At 44.1% G+C, this 10,759-nt stretch overlaps 1 protein-coding gene and 1 pseudogene across 1 annotated transcript; one reads left to right on the top strand and one right to left on the bottom strand.

The window, feature by feature from the left end:
* The first annotated feature begins 389 nt into the window (after positions 1-389).
* On the top strand, positions 390-2,141 carry LOC119358682 (PH, RCC1 and FYVE domains-containing protein 1-like). The gene is made up of 3 exons (XM_037625131.1): positions 390-595; positions 950-1,163; positions 1,548-2,141. The coding sequence occupies exons 2-3, from the start codon at positions 979-981 to the stop codon at positions 1,672-1,674; spliced, it is 312 nt and encodes a 103-aa protein (XP_037481028.1). The 5' UTR covers positions 390-595; positions 950-978; the 3' UTR covers positions 1,675-2,141.
* Positions 2,142-3,487: 1,346 nt separating this feature from the next.
* LOC119358655 lies at positions 3,488-9,591 on the bottom strand (annotated as a pseudogene).
* Between the last annotated feature and the right edge of the window lie 1,168 nt (positions 9,592-10,759).

The raw sequence follows: 10,759 nt of genomic DNA, 5'->3' as shown, positions 1-10,759 counted from the left end.
GATGGGTTTTACCCCAGCACCACGACCGAATGGGCCCTCTGCTTTCTCGATAAATTTCTTGGGCTTCCTACGAGCTATGAAGGAACTACCTCGGTTGGGGCCCCTGCCTTCCGGGGGCCCAGGGCGGGCGCCCCGTTTGCCCGGCCTATGGGCCGGGCCTGTGCATGGGTCGAAATCGTTGCGAAAACACGCTAACTCGTAAATCAGTGTTATGTATTACTCCCTTTAGTGATCTATAAGATCTTACATTGAGAGTACAATACTATCCTGAAGTGATGGGTTTGGTAAAAATTGTTAAAAATGCCTCTCAAAATTGTTTTTGGTGAAAACGGTGGTTTATGTGACAACCTAGCAAATGTGGTGGCTTTTCTGTAAATTTCCTGCCTCTCCAATCAAAACCATCCATTCCAAACCCCCACTCGCTCCACCCGTCGGCGGCGCTACCGCCAGAGCCACCGGCTCCCCACACCTCCGATCCGGCGCCGCCACCCCATCTTCTGTCAGATCCGGCGCCGCCGCGCCCTCTCGTCTCCTCCTTCTCCCAGATCGGGAGCAGCCGAGCTCGGCGGAGGAGCAGCAGCAGCGACATCTCAAGGTATACCATTTCTGTCTGTTTCGCGTCGGTGATTCTTGCTCGTGGGTGATGGACCGCGCAATCTTTCTGAGTTGAATGTTTGAACTCGGTCGGGCCAATGGGTTACACAAAATTGGACATTCACATGTTCAGATCGGGCCAAGATAATGTTGTAGAGATGGTACAAATCACATTCTGATGTCTTTTTCATCTCTTGCGTGCCTTGTGATGTGATGCCGGGCAGGAGAAATTAGCTGTAGCAGTATAGTGCGCTGTGATGTGATGCTCTGTTTAATTTCAGAGTTTTTTTTCCATGTCCAGCAAATTAACTTTCCTACCGTAGCATGATGAGTCATTGTGTCATGTTTCACCCAGTTCCATTATCAGTTAGCAGCACAGGCAGTATGGATGGGACAATGCATGCTCCAAGCGGTGCCGAGGCACGTGTTGCTGCCCACCCTAGCGTGAACGCCAATGGCGCTGCCAGGCACTTGCATGATGAATGGCTGGAAGAGTATGAAGCGGGTGTTTTCATGAAGCTGAAGGACCTCGGTGATGGCACCCGAGAGCTGAAGAGGGTTCGGTTCAGGTGATTAAGCTATTTCCTGTCATGCTTTCCACTCCCAAATTAGCTTTGTAATTTGCGCATGCAAACAGCTCACTGAATATTCATGATTGCAAATAGGCTAGTTGCTTGATTAGTCGTTGAACAATATTTTACCGTTCCGCGAGTTCATATGCAACAAGAGGTCTGACAGTTCATTTAGTTTATAATCATATTTAGAGCACTTTTTTTTTCCACATTAAACACTATCAGAAAAGGAGAACTCCAGGTTATCTTGTTCACATTAAACACACTTCTGTTTCAGTCTGTAGCTGAGCTTCTGCTCTACTGACAAGTGACAAGCCTATATTTCTTTGCAAAATATTAATAGCGTTGGCATCTTCCCTCTGAGATATTTTTAATTTGCAGCAAAAGGCGCTTTGGGGAGCATCAGGCTGAGAATTGGTGGAAAGAGAACCGGGAGAAAGTTTACGAGCGATACAATATAAGGACCTCCCAACAAGCGTCGTCAGCAGCCCCAACCCACTCGGCCTAATAACGTACCTTCCTGTTTCTTCACGCACAAACTGCAAGGCCAACCATCAACGAGTAGCAGCAAATCGTGAACGAAATTAAGGGTTATGTCATATGTGTACTGGGGTGTAGACCGCCATATGTGACCTTTATCGTCTCTTGGTACTGTGATATTGAGACTGGTAAGTAAGGTTCGGTTGGTGCTTAATCACCATAGGCCATAGCATGGGCCCTGTCCTAGTGTAATGTACATAATGTAGTAGAACTTATAACCTGTTAGTTGTGAGGTTAATGTAGTCTATTTAACTGGTTAATTGGCCTTGTTGAAACCCAGCCCATTAATAATCTTGTTATGTGAAACAAAAAGTACATCTATTGTCTTAAGCAGAGCTTAGTTGACTTAGTACCTTGTGGTGAACCTGTACACCCGGCAGAGCTTGACATGGGTAGGCTATTTGTCCAGCTGTAGATGACGTACCTGTTGACTGAGGTGCATGTGTGCATGTGGTGACTTTGTCAATCTCATGATCATGTATGAATGTGGTGATTTTCCGAATCTTAAGATTTGTCGATTCAATTGATAAGATCCTGAAAACTCACTTCGTAGCTGGTATAGAAATGCAGCCTAACATTTTGGGCTATGAGTTTCGACAGGGATACATTTGGGGTTAAACTAACAACCTGACTTGATTCGTAGCCTAACTAGCATGGTATGAAAATAACTTTCTTTCAAATTTTTTATGGAGGTGTACTTAAGCAAATCTCGCAAGGATTTGATCAGACAGAGAGGTGTGCCGCTGTCCATGCTACCTTTAGTCCTTTACCATGCTATGTATCACACTAGCAATTGCTGTTGGGTGAAGTTTTTCTGTTTATACTATTTTTATCCTTCTTTTAAGCATGTTTCAGTGACCTCAGTCCTGCAGTGGTACCTGGATATATATGCTCAACTTTTGATCAAACATGAAGAATTTTGACTTAAGATTTCAAGCAAATTGGTACCCTCTGCCCTGTTTATGTATGGATCACAGTAGCTAGTGTAGGTCTTGTTTTCCATACAGGTCAGACCCTCATTGTTTTTAGCTTTTGTCGCCGATTTCTACACATACTGATGTTGAAGAAACAACATTCTTCTGTCACAATACAAGTCGTTTTGGACATTGACATGGCTTTCAAGGTTACACATTGATCATTTACTTCTCTAAAGATACACTAAAGGTTTATCAAGTGATAGACAGAGTATTGTCAGTTTGATGTGTAAATGATGATGATTTTTCTCTATAAATGGTCAAATCTTACAAGATATCTATGGTGGGTCATTAGCTAATTTCTAAGGAGCCTCCTGCTCCACTGCTCATGTTATCTGTAGATTGAGATGTAATAATTGGAAGATATTGCTACAATCTGATTTTCGTTGCTCAGTTGGCATGGCAAATAAATCATGGAGTAGATGAAAGTCAAAGTTATGCAGCAGTAACAATGAAAGAAAGAAAACTATCAGCTACACAATAATTCTTAGAAGTTCAACACAGCTTCTTTAGTGGTAAAAACATTGGATCAGTAATCTGCTACAAAAATAACCATGGTTTATTCAAGGAATACACTTGACTGAACTCAGCAGTACACTTAACATTGCAATTTCAGGACAAAGCACAATCAATTAAACTGTACAGGTGTGCCATCCAATACAACACTGAACAAGGATGTAAATTAACAACCAGGCCTTAACCCGTCATTATTTAAACAGAAGAATAGCAAGAAGAAATTATGCAAGAATTATTCTCCAGTATCATGATCATCATGGTCATCCCTCGGGCAACAAGAGAAGAAACCTATAAGATACAAAATATGTTTCTATGAGTTCATTCCATCTTCAGAAAGAAGATCATCAGGTCATAGTTCATTCCATCTTCAGAAAGAAGATCATCATGTCATACTTTCTTCCATCTTCAGAAAGAAACCTATCAGCTAGAACAATATTTTTCCTTGATCATCAGGTCAAAAGTTCATTCCACATTCAGAAAGCAGCACAACCAATTACATTTTACACATGTTCCATCCAACGGAACACATCACACGGTTGTAGATTAACATCCAGGCCTTAACCCATTATTACTTTACAGCAACAAACTGCAAGATGAAAAGAAGAAGTATTGTCCAGTGGCATCATAACTCGGGCATGGTTGAATGCGGACTTCATAGCTCATTGCATCTTCATGGGTTTCTTCAGGCTCCTAGTTACATGAATAATTAAACACATGTAAATTAATATCCATGCCTTAAGCCATCCTTATTTTTTACAGGAAAAATTGGAAGAGTAAACAAAGCAGGAAATATCTCCAGTAGCATGATCATCGAGTCACTCACTGACAGTTCAGGCTTCATAGTTCATTCCATCTTTAGAATGGGTTTCTTTGGATTTCTAGCAAGCTGGGTCCGGAACTGCTCCTTGAGCCGTGCTTCCCTCTCTAACTCCGTCCCAGCACGGTCCATCTTGAAATGAACACTGAGCAAGACTTCCTTGATGCTTGGGAGGATATCCAGCCCAAAGAACCCAATTCCACCTCTTTTACAAGCATCGGTGACCTTGAGCTGCTCGAGTTCAGGCATTGCTCCTTGGTCAAAGTTCACTGACTTGATCCCCCCTAAGCCTTCGACATCAAATACCACAATGCTTCTGAAAGCATCCTTTTGGAAATGGAGCTCTCCACCCTTGAATGAACACCCCGGCAGTCGGAGAATGGATAGGTTTGGCAGATGTCCCAGGACTTCCATAGCAGCGTCCTGCTCAACCTGGCTAGATGTTGTGAAGCTCAGCTTTAACTTCACAAGATTCTGAAGCTTCTTGATCCACTCTGGCAATACGCCCAGGCGGCCCTCCAGTTTGAGGCTCCGGAGGTTCTTCGGAGGCGAGGTAATGTCATCTAGGCATCCCTTGTCTGACTGCACTGATAATGACTCTAGGCGGCTAAGATTGGAAATGGCTGAACAAAACTTTACATCATTTTTCTCATTGATGCCCATCACTCCTAACTTGCGTAGCCCGCTGAGTCTTCCAATCTCCTGTATAACGGCATCTCCATATGCAACGTGCACACCCCTTATAGTGTGCAGGGATTTCAGTTTCCTGGCCCCTCCTGGCAACACAACACCACCATAATCTTTGTCCATCATGATACAAGGAGTTGCGGCACCACAGCATAAAGAAGTGCATGCATCAAGCTGGTTGAAGCCATACGTGTGCAGCAGATGCCTTGTACATAAATAATTTCCTTTTGTTGGAAACCCAGCATGGAGATGTTGTAGCTTCTGAAGCTTGATGATCGTTTGTGGTAGCATCACAATGGAGGTACCTCTGATATCTAGTGTCTCCAGTTGCCTCAAGTTACCTAATGTATCTGGCAGGTGACAGATAGATTCACATCCTCTTAGCGAAAGGTATCTTAGGTGAAGAAATTTCCCGATATGCTCAAGGTGATGATTAACTAGACCTGTCGTGTCTTCCAAGTCCAGCACTCGCAGAAGCCGCATCTTGTCAGAAAGGAAAAATGGCTTCCATTCTCCAAACACCGTTATTGAACGTACACGGGACATGTCCACTATGCTCTCGAATGTACTCTGATCTCTCTCCCAGTTGCTGCTTATAGCAAGGTGGCGTGCTGTGCCCTGGGTGTTTAAGCTGCAACCTTCCTCCAATCTAAGAACAAGATTTCCTTCCATCGACTTTGAGATGCCGATTTCACGGATGAGATCATGGACTTGGCAGGAGCCAATCCTTTTTCCATCACAAATTGATCTTTGGGATGGCAAAAGCATGCTCCTGCTTATGAGGTCCATGAAGTAGCTCTCTGCTACTTCCTCTGTAGACTTGTTACGCACTACACCTGGGTAACCTTCAGCAATCCACCGCCGCAACAAACGTTTGAGCTTAATGTTATAGTCCTCAGGAAAGATGGAAAGATACAAGAAACAAGACTTGAGATGATATGGTAAACCATCATAACTTTTATTAAGGACTGTTATGATGGCCTCAAGCTCTGGATTCATCTGTAACTCTGCAGCACTAATATGCTCATTCAGTTTCTTCCACTCCAAGGCTGTTTTTGGCTGGTTTGCCAGGAAACCACCTATGGTGACTATTGCAAGGGGAAGTCCCTTGCATTTCTTTAAAATCATATTTGTTTGTTCAACCAACTCAGGATACTGCTCATCCAAATCCATAGTCTTGTCAAAAACCTGAAATTGGTAAAAGTAGATTTTTAGTTAGTACTCTATCTATGAGGGCTATCCCTTCTTTTCGAAAAAAAACCTCTATAAATTGTATCAGGTACACTACTCTTTTTCAGGACTCGGAAGCTGGAAAATTTGGCTTATTTAGTTTTTTGGGGAAGTATGTCACATGATGAATAGTTAGTGCATAGAAAAATAGGCATTTTTTTCCATGTCACCTGCACATGTGTTATATGATATCCCAGCTATATTTTGTTAGGCAACTAGATAACCATTTTCAAATTAAACAAATGCAGTATGAAGATACACTATCCATACCTTTTGTATGAAGAGGTCATGTGCATCATTGAGTTCCATACCTTGGAGCTTGTATATATTTTTACGTTTCTTTGAACAATGTTTACCAATATCCTCTACCCTTGTGGTGACTATGATCCGGCTTGATGTTTCCAATGCAGTAAAATGTGGGATGATTGCATCCCATTCTCTCGTGGATGATAGATCATCTAGAACAATCAAACATTTCTTTCCTTCTAAATGTCTGACCATATCTGCCACATCCTCATATCCAAACTGCCCAGCTAAGTTCTTGAGGAGTTCATCACAATTGAAAGGACGCATAATTGTAAACAAGCACACTTCTCAAACTTGCCTCTGAGCTCTTGGCTTTGATAAACATCTCTCACTACTGTGGTTTTTCCAAGACCACCCATTCCACACACAGAGATCACCTCAAATTGGCGGCCATCTCCATTTGTGACTAGTTGGATAATCTCTGATTTTTCTTTCTCTCGCCCGATGAGCTGAAATTCCTTAAATGCTGCTAGCGTTGTCTCCATGCGAGTGAGTATCTTGTTATTCACCAAGATGTGACTAGCGGTGGTGGTTGAATTTGTGCTGCTAGACCCGACCTCCGTCGAATCTCCATCTTGAGAACCCTGATCAGGTAAGTTGGAGTTCAAAGAAGGCATAATTCAGGGGAACATATCCCGTATTGGTTAATGAGTGAAAAAAAAGGGCTCAACTCAGTTATTCAGGTAGGAACATAAATAAACGAGTAAATTATCAAGGAACCACGGGGTATTGAGGCAAAGTATGAGAAAACCACAACTCAGAAATGTTTCACTTAACCACAACTTTTGGGCCAGCTCTGTTGACAGCGACTATAGCCACCTGGAGCCCATATTTCCTTGTAGTTTCTTACAAGAGATTGAAGTGCGCAGATGATAGAAACATTTTCCAGTTATCGCTCAAATTAATGGAAATGGATTCTTGCTGCGTTAAAACAAAACAACTATTACACTACTTTCTGTTCGTTTGACACAAACTTCAAATGCATTGAAGCAAATGTCAGTATCAATGGAAACTCATGCCCTGGAAACAAAAAGGAGTAAATTATCTGCCGAATTTATTGGTTTTAAACTTGTGTGCTAGATTAGTTAGTTTAAAATAATACTAAATATACTGTACTGATCCGATGTGGCTCCCTTCCCTAGTCCTACCCGTGTAAAAAAGGCCTTGTTAAAGGTTGTCCAGATGTGCTTACATTTAGCTCATTTTGCAGAACTAGCACTGTTTTGTATAGTCTCAGAACTGCCACTTTTATGACCAGTTTCACAACGTACTACTATGACTTGGACTAACATTTTACACAACTCTATACAGTTAACTCTATGTTACTTGGATTAACATATTACACAACCATATACCATTAACTCCATAGCACTTTGTATTGTACTCCCTCTGTAAACTAATATAAGACCTTTTAGATCACTACTTAGTGATCTAAAAGGTCTTATATTAGTTTACAGAGGGAATACTTCATAATGATATAAGTAATCAACAGGGTTGGATGAAATCCAGTCTGGTCTTTGGAATGTTACCTTCTCAAAGAAAGCATAAAGAGTATTCTGGTCAATGGACAACTGCTTGTGCTCTGGTGCTACGTTCTGTGGCCCTGCGCATAAGCTTGCAACTTCAACTTGCTTTGTTGACACTATAATCCGGCTTCCTCTCTTGTTATTGGGAAAGCATGGTTTAATTTGATCCCACTCTTCAGTGGTAGACATGCCATCGATCACAATTAGGTAACTCTTATCATTCAAATAAGACTTGAACTCGTCAACCAAATCATTCTCCTTCTTCATTCCCATTCCCCTCAGTACTTGGGCATCCATATTTTCTACTGGGTCTTGCAGAAGGTTGATATAGAATTGCCTGATAATGCTTCGCATGAACTCTACTGAATTAAAAGGGCACATCACCTTGATCCAAGCATGGCAATCAAACCTGTTGTGTTTCTTCAGATCTTCAAAGGCTCTTTTTATGACGGACGTTTCCCCAACATCAGTACTTGTTCCCCACACCGCTATCACTCGAAGGCGGTCATCCATCTTCCTTATCAGTTGAACAAGATCTGCTTTTGCCTTCTCCCTCTGCCGCCTTGCATCCTCTGTGCTAGACATTGTCATGGCACCGGTGATGGCAGACTGCCCATCGGTGCTGGCAGGATTAGAGCCCGCAGAGCCCTTGATAAGGTGGTAGCGCATATTCCTCTGGCTGACATCTTCAACATTAGCTCTGAGCCCCTTCATTTGCTTCGCCACCTGGCGCCGATCCTTCAGAAGGATACGCCACCAGGGCTGCTTCTCTAGGCGGACTGCGAAATCCTGGAGGGAGTCCTCAACATCGTAGGCAAGGTCACGGACTTGCTTCACCCAGACCCTGACCACCTTGCCGTTGCCGTCTCCTTCGTCATTTGCGGCCATGAGAAAGGCCTGCATCATCTCAAGCTCATTGGTGATGAAGACCTGATCACGCCGGACTCCAAGCTGCAGGGCCACCTCCTCCGCGATGGCAGATTGGGCGTACCGAACCGCTCCGTTCAGTACGGACTTGCCAACACTCAGCACCGTCGTCTCCATCGTCAGTTGGGCGTTTCTGCAAAATGACTGGATATTACTGATGGAGGGAACACTGCTACTGCAGGGTGTCAGTACCGAAGCTTGAGCAAAGCACAAAGAAGATGGGGAAACAAACCTGGTGGCGGTGCCGCAGTGGTAAACCTCGACAGCGACCAAGAACCTTCTGCAACAATCTCTCCACCCTCGAAAGAACAGCGTCTAAACATACAAGATCCACATCGCAAAGCGGAAAAAAAAAAGAGTCAACAAATTAGTACTATACGCTAGCAGATTGGTGCCTCGATTAAGCTTGAGCAGATTTGGATGAGAAAGATTTCAGTAGAGCAGAATAAGAAAGACGGGAACTAATTAATTACCAGGCTCTCACTGGACTGGACTGGACCTCCGGTTCTTGCTATTCGACTACCACCCTGGATTCAGCCAACACAAAAATCAGACTTTCAAGCAGAAGATCTGACCTTTTAGCACCAGACATTGCTACTTTTAACTGAAAAGATGCACAAAATCAAGGGAAAGATGCACAAAAGGTCGTTGAATCTGACCGCCGGCCACCTCCTCCTCCTCCACGGTCGACACCGGTGCTGAGAACGGCCGTCCTCCACACAACGGGCGGCGCCACCCCCTTCGTCTTGGTAGGGATGAGCTCGGAGGCCGGAAGAGGTCACCAGCAAGCGGATCTATAGGTTGGGCTGCCTGTACTAGAGCGGCGCCGGTACTAGAGATGCAGAGCCAAGACTTCGGGCTGATGCACAGCGAAGACTACGGGTGGACTGACCGACTGACCATACGAGAGACAGAGACGTGAAAAAAAAAAGCTATGGAATCAGACTAATGAGAGCATCTATGACCGGGCACCCAGAATCCCCTCAATTGTCCGGACGGACAAAAAAAATACGACCAAGACGAACGCCCTCAAGCAGGGCTTAAACGTTCAGACTGATTGACATTCCTCATATTTAGTCTAAATAAAAGGCGGATATGGGTTACGCAACCTACGTGTCAGAGCCGACAGGCCTACCCCGCCACAAATTGCACCAAATCCATCCCTCGATCTACCGGATACATTTGTTCTCTTCTCTTCTTCTTGCTCCTCGTCGGACGTCTCGCAGCTCTGTCGCCATGCTTGCTCCGCAGTTGTTCCAAGCCTCAACTCCACTAGAACTGGCACATCAATCCTCTCTCATGTGCTCGCCGCCGTGGACATCATCGCCGGTCCGGACGCCACCGCGGTATGTCCTGCAATTCTCGGGCTGCCCCTTGCGCTCTATGTGTTCAACAAATTGTCCGTCCTGATTTTTTGTGATTTATTTATAGGGAAAACGATGAATTCCGATGCTTCGTCGTACGAGGAGTATAGACCGATGGAGCTTGATAAAATGGTTGAAGATGAGTTCTTCGATACGTCAGACTCGGACGAAGAGGTAGACATGATCATTCTCATGAGCATGCAAGAGGAAATGGACCGGCAAGTAGAGCATATTCTCAACTTTAGAGGCTCAATCAAATGGAGAAGAGTGATTAATCAGAATAGGGTCTTTGGACCACATCCACTGCGCAAGGACTACTTTGCTCTGGACCCAACTTTCCCGGATGATCCATGGTTTCATCGCTGTTTTCGTATGCGCAAACTGTTGTTTTTGTGCATTATGGAGGGAGTGAAGGCACACGATGACTACTTCAAACTCACAAGGGATTGTTGTGGCCTGCTTTCTTTCTCTACTAAGCAGAAATGCTTGGCTGCTCCGAGGATGCTTACACTTGGTGTTGGGAAACGTAGTAATTTTTCAAAAAAATTCCTACGCACACGCAAGATCATGGTGATGCATAGCAACGAGAGGGGAGAGTGTTGTCCATGTACCCTCGTAGACCGAAAGCGGAACCGTTAGCACAACGCGGTTGATGTAGTCGTACGTCTTCACGATCCGACCGATCAAGTACCGAACGCACGGCACC

This window comes from Triticum dicoccoides, chromosome 1A, assembly GCF_002162155.2.
Source record: "Triticum dicoccoides isolate Atlit2015 ecotype Zavitan chromosome 1A, WEW_v2.0, whole genome shotgun sequence".
In the NCBI taxonomy this organism is placed as follows: Eukaryota; Viridiplantae; Streptophyta; class Magnoliopsida; order Poales; family Poaceae; genus Triticum; species Triticum dicoccoides.
Note: the sequence above shows the minus strand (reverse complement) of the source record. Positions and strands in the feature narration are given on the sequence as shown.

Excerpts from the sequence above, each read along its gene's own strand:
- LOC119358682 (XM_037625131.1), top strand. The coding sequence starts at position 979 with ATGGATGGGACAATGCATGCTCCAAGCGGTGCCGAGGCACGTGTTGCT. Across the intron at positions 1,164-1,547 it reads CTGAAGAGGGTTCGGTTCAG|CAAAAGGCGCTTTGGGGAGC; the intron begins GTGATTAAGCTA and ends TTTAATTTGCAG.